Here is a 13,996-nt window from a genome sequence, read left to right as displayed (position 1 = left end):
CTTCTGTATCAACAGCCTCGTTTTCCCAAGCCAGATCCACACAAACTCCCTCTGAGCCACAATTCTGGCTCTATCTCTGCCAGCTCTTTAATGTGTGCAGGGAGTAGGATCAGGCTCCTCCTGTAAGTCCATGGGAGACTTCTAAATCCAGGATGCAGCTCATACACTGAGGATACAGAGCCTCAAGGACCCACCTGAGTGTCCCCTCCACAGTACAGCGGGAGGTGACACCAAACTGCATTTTAAGACCTGCCAGTGCTCTGTTCCCCAGGACAGAGCTTTCCCCTCCGCCCCTCCAGCCTCCCACACACCCCACGAAGGAAAAGAGGGATTTTTAACTCACTCTGCAGCAGACACAAAGCAGTTGAGGTGCCCATCGTTCTCGTCCAGGACCTCCCTGGTGCGAGCCTCGCCCGTGGACTGCAGGCCGATGACGATGCACTGTGGGGACACGAGGGATGGCACACTGAGCTGCCAGGGCAGGCATTTCCCAGGCCCAGGTACCTCCCCTTGGCCCCTGTTGCAGGTAAATCCATGCTGGGCCCGTAGCAGGGCTCCTGAGGGAGAACCATCTCCCAAATCTTTCAGCATCAACGCCCCCCTGTGCTGACCCCATGGAGGGGGGCTCTGAGCACAGAACCTCACTGACTGTGAGGAAGTTTCTGCCTAAAATCTCCAAGGTGCACCCAGGCAGAAGGACAGAGCTGTACTCGAGGTGAAGGCTTTGGTACCTCTTCTAGAATTGTAGAATTACAGGTTGGTTTGGGTTGGAAGGATCTTGAAGTTCATCTCGTTCCAAGCCCTTGCCATGGGCAGGGACAGCTTCACTAGACCAGATTGTTCCAAGCTCCATCCAACCCAGCCTTGAACACGACCCAGAATCCCCTCCCAGCCCAGCCTGACCACACAGACAACAGGCAACACCTCAGGAGACGAGACCACCTCGACTCCCCAGCATCATTCACCGGGAACGCTCCCAGAAACCCAGACACTGCCCTTCACTCTGGAGAGAAATCCAGTCTGAAAGAGGTTTGGATTGGCTGCCAAGCCGAGCAATAATTAACTCCCTTTGGCTGCAGACTACACAAAACCCCAGGTGAGGCTGGTGCTGCTCCCGTACCTTGTCCCTGGCCAGCTCCTCCTGGGCCAGCTCCACCAGGCGCCGCACCTTGGCGGCGATGCAGAGGTACTTGAAGAAGCGCTGGTGAGCCGACCAGAACTGACCCCACAGCGACTTCCGAGACTCCAGCCCGAGGCAGTCGGCCGCCTGCTGGAACACCATCAAGGCCTCTGCCCACTGCACACAACACCAAGAAGAATCAGTTAATACAACTGCCCTTGTCGTTCCTGCCATGCAGGAGGTGATCAGAGAAGTCTGAGGGTTGATAATCTGATTTAGAATCAGCGTGCATTGGGCGGAATCAACACTTGTCATCCTCTCCACCAGCACGATGCAGCTCTGCTTTGCAAATGTGGAATTTCCAAAGAAGACAAAAAGTCCAAGTTCTTTTATTGCGCTGGCTGAGCATTCTGTACCCGTGTGCCTTCGTTTGAGGTCACGGACACATTTAGGGGCCTCACACCCTCCCACAGACCAGTGGCTGTGCCCAAAGCACGGTCAGACCTCAGCCTCGCCCTACAAGGGGCCCAGCTCACCAGCTTGGCTGCCTTGTCGTAGACAGCCTTGTACTGCTCGTCCAGAGGGATCTCCTCAATCCTGAAGGTCACCCCAGTGAAGCTGAGCTGCCGAGCAATGTACATCCCACTGACCTTCATGTCCATGGCCACGATCTCCATGGCGCCGACTCCCCTGGGAGAGGACGACAGCTGTGGGACCCACCTGGGAGCCCCAGCTGTGAACCCCAGTCATGAGCCCCACCTGTGAACCCCAGCTGTGAGTCCAGCTTTGGAACCCCAGTTTTGAATCCCAGCTCTGAACGCCAGCTGTGGGTCCAGCTGTAAACCCCAGTTCTGAGCCCCAGCTGTGAAATCCCAGCTCTGAACCCCAGCTGTGAGCCCCAGCTGTGGAACTTCAGTTTTAAATCCCAACTGTGAAATCCCAGCTCTGAGCCCCAGCTGTGAAATCCCAGCTCTGAGCCCCAGCTCTGAACCCCAGCTGTGGAACCTCAGTTTTGAATCCCAGCTCTGAACGCCAGCTGTGGGTCCAGCTGTAAACCCCAGCTCTGAGCCCCAGCTGTGAGCCCCAGCTGTGGAACCTCAGTTTTGAATCCCAGCTGTGAGAGCCCAGCTGTGAAACCTCAGTTTTGAGCCCCAGCTGTGAAATCCCAGCTCTGAACCCCAGCTGTGAACCCCAGCTCTGAGCCCCAGCTGTGAAATCCCAGCTGTGAACCCCAGCTGTGAAATCCCAGCTGTGAACCCCAGCTCTGAGCCCCAGCTGTGGAACTTCAGTTTTAAATCCCAACTGTGAAATCCCAGCTCTGAGCCCCAGCTGTGAAATCCCAGCTCTGAACCCCAGCTCTGAACCCCAGCTGTGGAACCTCAGTTTTGAATCCCAGCTGTGAAATCCCAGCTCTGAGCCCCAGCTGTGAAATCCCAGCTCTGAACCCCAGCTGTGGAACCTCAGTTTTGAATCCCAGCTGTGAAACCTCAGTTTTGAGCCCCAGCTCTGAGCCCCGGCTGTGAAATCTCAGCTCTGAGCCCCAGCTGTGAGCCCCAGCTGTGAAACCTCAGTTTCGAGCCCCAGCTGTGAAATCCCAGCTCCGAGCCCCAGCTGTGGGACGCTCCCTCTGCTCCGGGGCAGCACAGTGCAGGTGCCTCTCCAGAGCCTGCCCCACCCCAGCTGACGCTGCCCACACCATCCCCGGGCACCGCAGCACGTCCCACGCACGGCCCCACCTGCGCAGGGCTGCACGGGACTCACCTCTTCTCGATCGCGTGCAGGAACTCATCGAAGGCTCGGAATGGGGTTCCCTCCCCCCAGATGCCCAGGCGGCTCATGTAAATCATGTTTTTTGGCTCTGAGGCACCTGTTGGGACAGAAGTCACTGTCAGCAAACCAAAACAACGACAGCAAGAAAAAAAACGTGGGAACTCTAGATGCTAAGAATTTTAGACTCTCTGTGCTGACAGGCACAGAACTTCGGGGAAGCACGGCATTTGACCCGAGGCCTTAAAACAGGCTTCAAAAATGAGTGAGAGTACTGGGACCATAGGGATGTAGTTTGGACAGCACTGTGTGATCTGACAGGCTGAAAAACTTAGATTTAGGATTTAAGTGTATGGTGATACATGGGAGCGAAAATGGAGAATTATAAGTATAATTAATTATCTTTTTTACACCTTCTTCTTCATAAATCTAAATAGTTTTCTATAATTAAATAATAATTAAAAAAAACTAAAAAACCACAGCACTTGGGAATAGTTGTGACTCAAGCGAAGAGAACTCTGATGAAGTTGTAATTTGCCATTGTGGCTTTGGAGACCTTTGCAAACATCGCCCTCCTCATATTTGGTAGGTAAACATCACCGAGCAGCTGGAACAGCTGGCCAGGGACAAGTTAAACTGGAGAGAAATTAATCTGACCAGCCAAAAAGTCCCAAGGAACATCAGTGATGGGGCTTGGGGCAGATCTCGGCACGCTGAGCTCCTCTCTAGCCCTGCAGCACCACCGGGCTCGGGTCAGAGAGCACCTCTGCCACTCTCACACGCACACCGTGGGCAGAGCAGCTCACCTGTGGCACTGGCATAGACAACCCTTGCTCGAGGCAGCTTGTTCTGCAGGTCCAGCACTGCTTTGCCCATTTTGGTAGAGCTGGCGTTTTTGGCTTTGTGGCATTCGTCAAACACGATCTGCAGGGGAGTGTCAGTCAAGGGAAAAAGATCTGTTTTCATCCCGAGGATGGGAGCAGACAGAAAATAGAGCCCAGTCTCCTCCAAGCAGCTGAACAACCCGTCCCAGTGTGAACAAGACTGACTCATGGCCCACACGTGGAATCTGCTGGGTTTGCCCAGCCCTGTGCTCTTCAGACCCAAAGTCACGCACCCCTCCCTCTCCCTTCACCTCCAAGGTGTGTGTTGTAATACTGAGGGAGAGGAATGCTGAAAAAGGTTAATCCCAGCTGCTTCTTCCCCTCCTCCTCTTAGCTGCATCCTGGGAGGAGGAGGAGGAGGAGGAGGAAGAGGTCTGAGTGTGGGGCACCGGGCTGCTCCCACAGCTGCTCCCCGTGACTTCACATGGCCCCAAGCTCTTTGTTCCCTGCTGAAGCACAATCACAAGCAGCAGCTCCTCTCTCTCTCTCTCTCTCTGCAGTTTTTGTCTCTTGGGTTTTTTTTTAAGGATACAACTCCCTCAAAGTTTTCCCTGCACCACTCCAAAATCTGTTTTAAGCGCGTCCTGTGCTGTCCCCCGGCCTGGCTTTCACCGATCAGCGCCGAGTAGGTGGCAAAGAGGACTCCTTCTGAGGTAGCTGTGTCACCGTATTTAATCTGCAGGAAGGAGAGCAGGAGCACACAAACACACACTCACACACTGTGATTGCTGTCCCCGGCATGTCACACCCATCCCTGCCCACATTCCGTGCTGGACACACATCCCCGCTCGGAGAACAAATCCCAGACTGAGCTCAGAACAGGCAAAAAGCTGTTGGTAGCTGATGTCTTCAGCATTTGCGTTTGGCACCCAACCGCAGCGATGACAGGGACTGTAAATGCCTGGAGAAGTGCCCCTGCCAATGTGTCAGCACATCTGGAAGCCTGCAGTGAACTGCGGGGACCCTGCAAGGACCTCGATTTTTTGGCAAAAAAAAAAAAAAAAAAAGTGCTTCCTTTTTTTTTTAAGCAACAGTTTGGAGTCTTTCATTGCTTTGACCCTTCCTCTAGAAAATCATTTTCTCCTTGACCAGGTGAGATCGTTGCCTGTCTCGATGTCATGAGTCTCACAGGTAATGAAATACAAGGTAGGGAGAAAAACCCTGGTCCCAAGCTGAGGAAAGCTCCATTTGAAGTCTTTTAGGGCTGAAAACAAAATCCCTTTCAATCTCTTAGTGGAGCACGTTCAGAGGCATCAAACACCTGTGGTTTCTATGGACTTTGTAAGAGCTGGTTGTCCAATACCATTAAAACCAGAGGAGAGGATTTAAGTGAACTGGGAGACACTGGACAGAGACTCAACAGACACCAGTCCCGTGCTCCCTACAGCTCTGAGAAGTGATTCCAGGAGCCAGCACTGGGAAAGGCTGGCCCAGGAGAGCAGAGCACATCTCACAGAGCTGCTCTCTCCACAGGATTCCTTAGGAATGGTGAAGAAGGTTCCAGCTCTGCACTTGCCTGCAGACACTTCCCACTCCCTGCAGGGAACAGCTCTGTGCTCCCTGTGCAGCTCCACAATAAAAATAGCTGGAGCCTCGAGTGGGAAGAGCCGGCTGGGAGGAGGGAACAGAGGCTCCGGGGCTGCCTGAGCCTCGTCCTGCTCCACACGCTCATCCAACTGCTCCCAGGGGCTGATTCCCAGAGCAGCCCTGCAGCTCCTCTCCTACCTTGTTCAGAGCATGCACAGGAATGTGGGAGGCCTCGATGTCCTTCAGGTCTCTCTCAGCATCGTACTTGAGATCATTGGAGACGCTGAACCTGCCAAGGAGATGCGGGGTGCTTATCTCCCCCCCCTGCACTTGGGGCTGGGGATGTCCCCGGGGAGTCAAGGCACACGGTGATTAACAGCTCCGGTGATTAACAGCTCTGACTAAAGCAGGAGGAGCTGTGCAGAGCTCTCACATCGCCCCCCGCACACACGCCCCAGTGTGAGATGTGCCAGCCTGTCTGCCCCTCGGAACGGGCTGTGAACTGCAGCAAAGGCCCGGATTCCTGGCTCTGCACCCGGGAACAACCCTCCACGACTCCAGGGAGAGCAGAGCCAGGCTCGACATCTCACCCCAAGGAGCACAAAACCTGCTATTTCACAGTGACTCATTCTCCATCCCTGCTGCAGGGGAATATTCCCATTTCACAGGCAGCAGTCAGGCACTAAGAGGTGGAAAGGACTTACTCAAGGCCACAGCATGACTCAACTCTAAAACCAACATCAGCACTAAAGAATTCCTTACTTCCAGATCCAAACTAACTCCAAGGTCTTACGGGAAAAGAGGAAAAAAAAAAAAAAAAACAAAAACCCAACAACTTACCACAGAGCTTTTTTCCTCCCTTTAAGATAATTTTCAAAGATGATGCCTGCAACGGTCCTGCCCTTCCCGACTCCGGCACCGTCCCCGATCAGGAACCCAGCTCGCTGTCCATTGGGCAATAAAACTTCATGTTGCTGCAAAATCAAGAACAAAACTGAAAATTAAACCAGATTTGCCTCTGCTAAGGGCTTTGATGTGAGCACCACTTAACCCTTTCACACATCTCACGGATGCACGTGCGCTGCTCGGCCGAACGACAGCAGGAAAGGTCGGGGGTCGTGGTCAAGCTCACAAGTGGCAGTTCATGGGAAAGGCCCCCAAAATGTAAAGCCCTCTGCGGGAAAAGCTCAGGGTTCTTGCCTCTTAGGGAAACAGACGCCACAGAAGTCCCTGGCTTTTCAAACAATCTCTCAAAAGGCATTTAAAATGCCAGAGGAGTTCCATCACCCAAATTCCAGTCATTCTAAAGCACATGTGAACACCTGTCCCTGCAAGAGGCACTTTCCTCCAGGGTGTGGGACCCCTGAGGTGCAGGAGGTACCTGGCAGGCGTAGATGATGGCTTCCAGCTGTAGTGCAGACAGGGAGCCTTTGTCAGCCACGGAGCAGGGCAGGGAAAGGCTGTAGGTGATGTCAGGTGGGGGGACGCTGGACAGGGTGCTCGTCTCAACCACCAGGTCAGGATGGTGCTTCCCAATCTTGGCTACATGACAACAGAACACAAGTCAGTCGAGGTCTTTTACTGCCAGGGGCACCTCCAGAGCTCATCACCCAGCCAGAGCTCAGGGCACAGCTGAGGTCTACAAAGCCACGAGCCTGGGAGGTGCCACAGCAAACATGCAATAAAATTAGGCTGGTCCACAATGGAGTGAGCAGAGCTTCCCAAGGCGACACTCACACTTTGAAGGGATGTATTCTGCATAAGTCTCTGTCTGCCCCAACTCCTCTGTTTCCTCCTCCTCACCTTCATCCTCCTCCTCTGCAGGAGCCTGAGACTGAAGAAAACAGCATTGACCCAACGTTAATGTTCTCGCTGAGCTACAGACACTGTGGTGTGGTGCTGTGCCTGACACTGAAGCCATGCCCCAAAGCCACAACCCCCCTAAACAAAATCCATCTCATTCCCAGACTAAGGAAAGCCATCAGTGGCAGCCCACCCCAGGGGCTCTAAGAGCTGCCCAATGCCTGGTTCTCACCAAACTGGGGAAAGATGTTTGCAACACTTTTGCCATGGACCGTTGGGGTCATGTGAACCCTGCCCAACCTGCCCTGAGCAGGCACCTGGCCCAGATTTACACCCAGCACTGTGCCCACAGCAGAGAGCAAAGTCCTGAGAGCCCAAAGTGCTCCTTAACACAGCGAGGTTCCCTCTGGGACATGTAACACACTTCTGGGACAGGGCAGAGACTTGTGCCTCTTGTCTCACTCCCTCTGAAGGGAAAAAGGGCAGAGCTGCTCCCCTCAGCACTGGGACGTCAGCAGAGCACCCCACTGAGGCCAGCATGGCTCTCACCTGGTAGCTGATGAGGAGTGGGGTGTTGGGGACAGCAGGAACGTGGTCACTGGAGTTGTTCAGGCCAGAGAACGGTGTGCTGGGTGAGAACAGCTGCAACACAGAGGGTGCAGGTGAGGAAGGGCAAACATGGAGATGCACCAACAGAGATCCTTGGACACTGATCCCTGGACCATGCAGCTAGCCAGGAGAGAGGCCCCAAGACACTCCACAAGGAGAGAGAGCTCCCGAGATACTCCGGGCTGAGGAGATCCTCTGTCTGGTCCCACACAAACAACTTCACCCTGGAATTTCCCGACAGAGAGCAAGGTCAGGCCAGCAGCTCGCGGCATCCAAAGCAATCAGCAGCTCCAGGAGCAGCACTGCTCCAAGTTTACAGCCTGTGCAGAGCGCCAGGCTCAATGACAGACCCGTGCTCCACCAGAGAAAGATGGGAAGTTCTCAGGCATAAACACTCCTATTTTTAAATTAAATTTAAGAAAAATAAAAAAAAGAAGAAAGAAAAACCCACCCTCCATTCCTGGAAGCCTGAGTCAGAATTACCAGAAGGAAGCTGGACAGAAGAACTGTTTTCAGTGCCAGCAAATCTGGAGCGCAGGTGAAACGTCCCCACCTAACAAATCCAAGCTCAGTTTGGTCTCGGACAGGAGAAAGGCCAGGAGCTGCTGGAAGGGCAGGATGTGTTCTCACAGCTCCAGCAGCAGGAAGCCAATGCAAGGCTGAGTTTGCATCACAAAAATCCCCAAAGCACAAACCTTTGCTATCCTGACCCAGCTTTGGCACTCAGCATTCCACCTCGGGAATCGCAGAGGAAGCAACAGGAACAACTTCTGCTGTTTGGAGCATTTCAAAACCACCCACACAGGTGAGAATGTGCTGGGAGGGCCAAAGCAGGTGGGAGCAGGAGCTGCAGCGGGAGATGGATCATCCACCTGTACAATTCCTGACTTTCCCTACCCTCCCTCACCTCCTGGTTTGATTTTCTCCTCCCTCTGGGGGTATCCAGAGAAGAGGAACACAGATGCATGAGAGCACAGGGCTGGAAGCAGGAGAGAGACTGACAATTGCACAATCACAGCCTCGCTCTTGCTCCACTCTTTTTCCTCTCTGCATTATTCTCCATCTTGTCCCACCTTGCCGTGACTTCCCTGGGAAGGGAATCAGTCCCACGTGGCTGCCAAGCCAACCTCCCTCTGTGAAAATCCCTTCCCTGGGTTCTGAGCTGGGAGAAGGCTGCTCACATCCCGAAAATGCTGTGAATGGCCAACAAAAAACTGCATCAGCAGCTCACAAAATTCCAGTCACTGACTTCCAAAGCTGGGCTGTGCTTCCCAGCCTTAAAAAAATCACTGGGAACGTGTGAGATGGATGGCAGAAAATACAATGTGTGACAGGGACTATTTTTAAAAGGTTATTTCACAGCTCCATTACAATCAAGGCTGTTTTGTCTGCTGCTGCTGCAAATATTTCACAGGGTGGCATCTCTTCCCTCCCTGCCCATTCCTGAGTGATAAACAGAGCCAACATATTGGATACAGCTCCTTTCCTTGGGATAACAGCTCTCCCCACAGGCACATGGAAGCACTTCTGTGTCCAGCCCTTGCCACTTTAAACCCAACCACCTCCAGCTTCAGCGCAGGGCATCTCAATCCAGGGATTCTCAGCGAGCTGGGAATGTTTATTTTTAGAGAGCACAAAGCACAAGGTTGTTCCTGTACCTGGGATCTACAGGTGGGTCTCCCCCAGGCTGCATCCAGCTTGGCTCCTGGGATGTCCCGTGCATCAGAACTGTGAGCTCCTGCTCTGTCTGGGTCTCTGAGACAAAAGTTCTGTACAAACTCCACTCCTGATACCCAGCAGTGTGCTGTGGGTCAGGGCTGGCTGCACAGCCACAGCTGAGGGATGTCCTGGATCACAGGAATCAGGATGTAACGTGACTGATGTTCCATCACTGTTGCTTAGTGACTGCTCTGGCTGCTCAAAAGCCGAAATTCCTGCAATTCTATGGAAAACTACGATGGTGTGGTGGTGTGGGGAGGGACAGGATGATGTCAGCTGCTGATGCCAACGTGCAGAGGCCAGTGGTAAGCCAGTCTGGCAGTTCTTTCACCCAGTGTCCCGGTACATGGTGCCACTTTCACGCAAAAATGAAACCAAAATCTCCTGTCCAGGATGCACCTCACTGACACCACCTCAGGAAATGTTACTCAGTTAAAAAACAGCCCAAAAAGGCAGCAGCCCCGCCCCAACTGCCTCAGCAAACACTAGATAAGACAACATTTAAAATTAGCCGGCGATTCCTTTCCAAAGGAAGTCATTTATAAATGGAATTCCAAGGAGTTAATTGGCCTTATCTGAGCCCAAGGGCTCAGCAGGACACAAGGGGAGAGGGCAGGACGTGAGGAACAGCACGGGACACAAGGGACAGGGAACATCACAGGGACAGGGGCTCTGCTGGAGATCCTGCTGTGCCCACACAAGTCAGTCTCACACTTACACGAGGTTTATTCCTCCCTTGTTTTCTTCATGCTGGGTTTAGAACAGCAATTTCCCAGTAAGTTTTTTGTGGTGCACTCCACAGACAGAAGAACTCCGGGATTTTCTAGGCATTGAAAGTCTCAACCAGAGTTCACATGTTTGGAAAGAGGCCACCACAGAACCATTTCTGCAGGGATTTGGGCTTCTATATCAAAACCCAACAATAACATGAGAACTGGAGCAATGTGGCACATGGCTCCTCTGTCCTGGGGGATGCACTTGCTCTCCAGCATTCTTAACCATCCAGCTTGCAAGCCTGGGATGTCTGCAGCCACTTCTTGCATTCCAATAGCTCAGCTCTCTTCCTGCTGCCTCAAACTGACAAGTTCCAACTGGTCAGAGGCTTGCAGACGGCTCAGGGAAGCACAGCCAGAGACACTGAGCACAGCAGAGCCTCAAAATGCAGCAGTGACTAGCCCAGCTGCCTCCTGGGGTAGCCACTTTGGGTGTTTTTTCCCTCATTCCTCCTAAGAGAGTGACCTACAATGGAAATGTGAGGCACAGATGGACAGGCACTGCGAGAGCTGAGACCCACATCCGGTGGATGTGGACGATGTGGCTCCAACAACCTCCAGAGCCAGTGGTGCCCATGTCAGTCCCCCAGCTGAGGCAGAGCAGAGAGCAGCAGGCTGGTGAAAATGCCCAAAAATGCCCACAACCAGGTGATGCTGAAGGACTGCAGGGAGCTCCCACACCCCAGGAGACTCTGGGATGTAAAAGCCTGCAGGGACTTGGACTCAGAGAGTAAACACAAATGGTGAGTCTCAAGTTGAGACAGTTCTTCAGTCACTTTTAGTGAACTATTTGCCCCGGTGAACAAACAAAAGGTGCTGCTGTGGGGGGAAGTTAATGATCAGTGCCAGGGTGGTTTTCCTGGAGTCCATCCCTTCAGCACCCCCGAGCACCCTGGGCCTGCTGAATGCTCTAGGGATAGATCCTCTGCAGGATGCACCTACCTGCCACAGCTGCCAGGAAAAGGAGCCACTGCCTGCACTGCTCTCTGGAGTAGTGCACGAACCCCTCTGAGAGGGGATTCCCTCCTGCTCCCAGGAGACCGAACACCTCTTCACCCCTTCCCTCCTCCAGCGAAGTTGGGAACAGCAGAACAACATCACCACACCTCAAACTCCACCCGAAGGAACGGGGTTGGTTTCTGAATTCCTCGGTAAAACCCCCACGGGATGAAGCCTGAGGTACCTCCTGTCTGCTGGGAGGATGGGAAAGGAGCAGCCCCTACCTCGATCTGGTTCTGCTGCGGCGTGTTCACATCCCATAGTGTTGGCACGTGGTTCAGGCTGTCGGTGGGCAGGAAGTCCTTGGGATCCGCGATGTCCGAGAGGGAATCCGGGGGGGACGAGAAGAGGGAGTTGTTGTTGGAGAGCTCATCGAGGTATGAAGAATCCTGGAACAGAGGCATGGCCATGGTTAGAGGAGGCAGGATGAGACCAGAGAGCTCCTTCCTCACTCAGCCAGCACCTTCTGAATTCTTGCTGCTCAATGAGCGGCCCCGCCGCTTCGCGCTCCAGAGAGCCCAGAAATCAACCTGGAACTGAGGACACGCTCTGTGGTGCTGTTTGAAAATCTGCTTCTTGAAAAAGCAGGGCAAGCCCTGGCCAGGAGTGTGGGTGTGTGGTCAAGGCTGACAGGCTGTGCACATCCCTGCACCATAGGCTGGGGGAGAGAGGAGAATCGCTCGACTCCACTTTGTGCTTGACTAAAAAAGGTGACTTTGAGGGGTTCAAAGGCTTCAGCTTCACCCCAAAGGACTTGTGGATTTCATTCAAGTGCAGGGGTCCCCAGAGACCCAGTTACACCCGATCACAGCGTGGCTGTTGCACTGCAATTTCCAGCACGGCACCACCTGGGGAAACACCCCTCTCCTCCTGGCAGGTTCTGCACGCACGAGGCTGCCAGGAGCAGGGGAAGGGGTGCTGGTGACACCTGGATTTGAATCTAGGTAAATCCAGGCAGATCTACCAATCCTCTTCCCAAGGGCCAGCCCCAGCCTGAGCAAGGAATGTGTTTCAGCAACAGGGACCAGGCTCTGCCTTTGCTCATTTTTTCTGGTGACTGGGCTGGATGGTTTGTAACTGTTCTATTAGGTGCCAGCCCAGGGATGCTCTTGGTTTGAGTCACACAGACTTTGGCTCAAAAAGAGCCATGAATCCCCTCCCTAACATCAAGCCCTGGTCTGGTTTCCCTATTTCAGGTGGCAAGAACCAAGAGGCAACAAGCACTTCTTGCTCTGCATTCTTCCCTGTGGCACAGACCCTCCCCTTCCCCGGCTCCATCCCATCACCTCAGCCCTCCTCCCACACCGAACAGCATTTTCAAATTTTATCAAAGCAGAAAAACTTTGCTGTGAATTAAAAGCAACGTCCTTCCAGCCCTCAGGTCCGGCCGGAGATGAGCCCGTGTCCCTGAGGGAAGGACAAATGCACCAACAGGTCTGTCCTGGTGGCCCCACAGATGCTGCCAGCGTGGGAGGGTCTGTGGTTGCTCAGGGTCATGTCAGCACAGCCCAGCACCAGGGTAACCCACCAGGCTGCTGCCAGCAGGGCTGGGACAGGAGGAGTCGCTGCTCACTTCCAGTAAAGGGCCAATTTCCCACTGCAGGCAGAAAGGCAGCCAAAGACTCTTAAAAGTCACTTAGCCCTGCCCGACACAAACCCACGAGCAGCTGAGCCTGGCCCTGCTGCTCCCAAGGGCTTCAGGCCAAGGGCTGGGTCAGACCCCCCCCGAGCGCGATCAAGAGTTATGGGATTGCAATGTTTAAACCAGCGGGACACGTGCCCTTCCCCTTCCGCCCAGGGACGTCTCCTTTGGCCAGAGCGTGCCCTGAAGCCATCAGTGCAGGTGCTGGAAGCGCTCCAGCCACGGCAGGTGTGATGTGGGGAGTTCGGATTCCTCAATTACCAACTGCTGGACCTAAAGCCTCAGGGAGCGAGGGCAGCGCTTCCTGGGCAGCTCCTGCTCCTGGTATTTCTGTGGCTATTTTAGGATTACCCAGAAATCAAGGCACACGGATTTATCACCTTGGAATTAAGGGATCTCTGGACTCCCCTTCACACTCGAGAAAGCAGAACACCACTCGGGGTGGGTCTGGCCATGTCCAGAGTGAGTGGCCTGTGCAGGAGCCAGGTGGTCCCAGATCCCAGCATTGCTGAGACGCTTCCAAGCAGGGTTTGTTCACCTGCAAAGGGCACTGACAGAGGCTGGGGAAGGAGGAAACATCTGCACATGGCAGGGGAGGCTGTGGGGCAGCACGGAGCGGCCATGGGGGTCCCAACAATAGGCAAGGGCTGGGCTGGAATAGCAACAGGATATTGGGATAATAGCAACAGGGAAAGGCTCGTGACCCAACCCGAGACATTCCAGCAAGCGTCACCCAGCCCCTTGCATCCCCAGGGAAGAGTCCAGCCCCACCACCGGGCTGAAGTGGGGAGAGGAAACCAGCCTCCAAGGCAGAGGGAGGACAATACTCCTCCTGGAAGTGATGCAGTGATCCCATCCTCTGCCAGCACTACCAGGCATTAGTCACAAACTTCCAGAGTCTCTCATTTGTCTTAACTAATTGTATTAACTAAAGAGCACGGAAGTTAATCACCTGCCAGCTTCCCTGCCCCAAGGACTTCCACCACCACCACCACCACCAGCAGCTCTGTAAATTTATCAGACCCAGGATAACTGTTTATAACCACAACCAGTACAAACCATGCCTGGACTAATCACACTGCTGGTTTACCTGCTGCAAACGGCAGCAGCTGCCTTGGTGACTTCAGGGAAAAGGAAGGATCATCACCTCAAC

General features: G+C 53.8%; 1 protein-coding gene across 3 annotated transcripts in view; it reads right to left on the bottom strand.

The window, feature by feature from the left end:
• SBNO2 (strawberry notch homolog 2) overlaps nt 1-13,996 on the bottom strand; it is a 50,512-nt gene that overhangs the window by 14,042 nt on the left and 22,474 nt on the right. For all 3 annotated transcript variants that reach the window (XM_040086708.2, XM_040086707.2, XM_040086709.1), the window contains 12 exons: nt 11,426-11,590; nt 7,651-7,743; nt 7,036-7,132; nt 6,680-6,840; nt 6,139-6,272; nt 5,497-5,587; nt 4,304-4,447; nt 3,694-3,811; nt 2,882-2,987; nt 1,657-1,810; nt 1,121-1,297; nt 344-441 (listed from right to left, as the gene is read on the bottom strand). In XM_040086708.2, the coding sequence (XP_039942642.1) occupies nt 344-441; nt 1,121-1,297; nt 1,657-1,810; nt 2,882-2,987; nt 3,694-3,811; nt 4,304-4,447; nt 5,497-5,587; nt 6,139-6,272; nt 6,680-6,840; nt 7,036-7,132; nt 7,651-7,743; nt 11,426-11,590 (1,538 nt within the window). The remainder of the gene's footprint in view (nt 1-343; nt 442-1,120; nt 1,298-1,656; nt 1,811-2,881; nt 2,988-3,693; nt 3,812-4,303; nt 4,448-5,496; nt 5,588-6,138; nt 6,273-6,679; nt 6,841-7,035; nt 7,133-7,650; nt 7,744-11,425; nt 11,591-13,996) is intronic.

This window comes from Hirundo rustica, chromosome 26 (genome assembly GCF_015227805.2).
Source record: "Hirundo rustica isolate bHirRus1 chromosome 26, bHirRus1.pri.v3, whole genome shotgun sequence".
Taxonomy (NCBI): Eukaryota; Metazoa; Chordata; class Aves; order Passeriformes; family Hirundinidae; genus Hirundo; species Hirundo rustica.
This window is presented reverse-complemented; position numbering and strand designations above follow the sequence as displayed.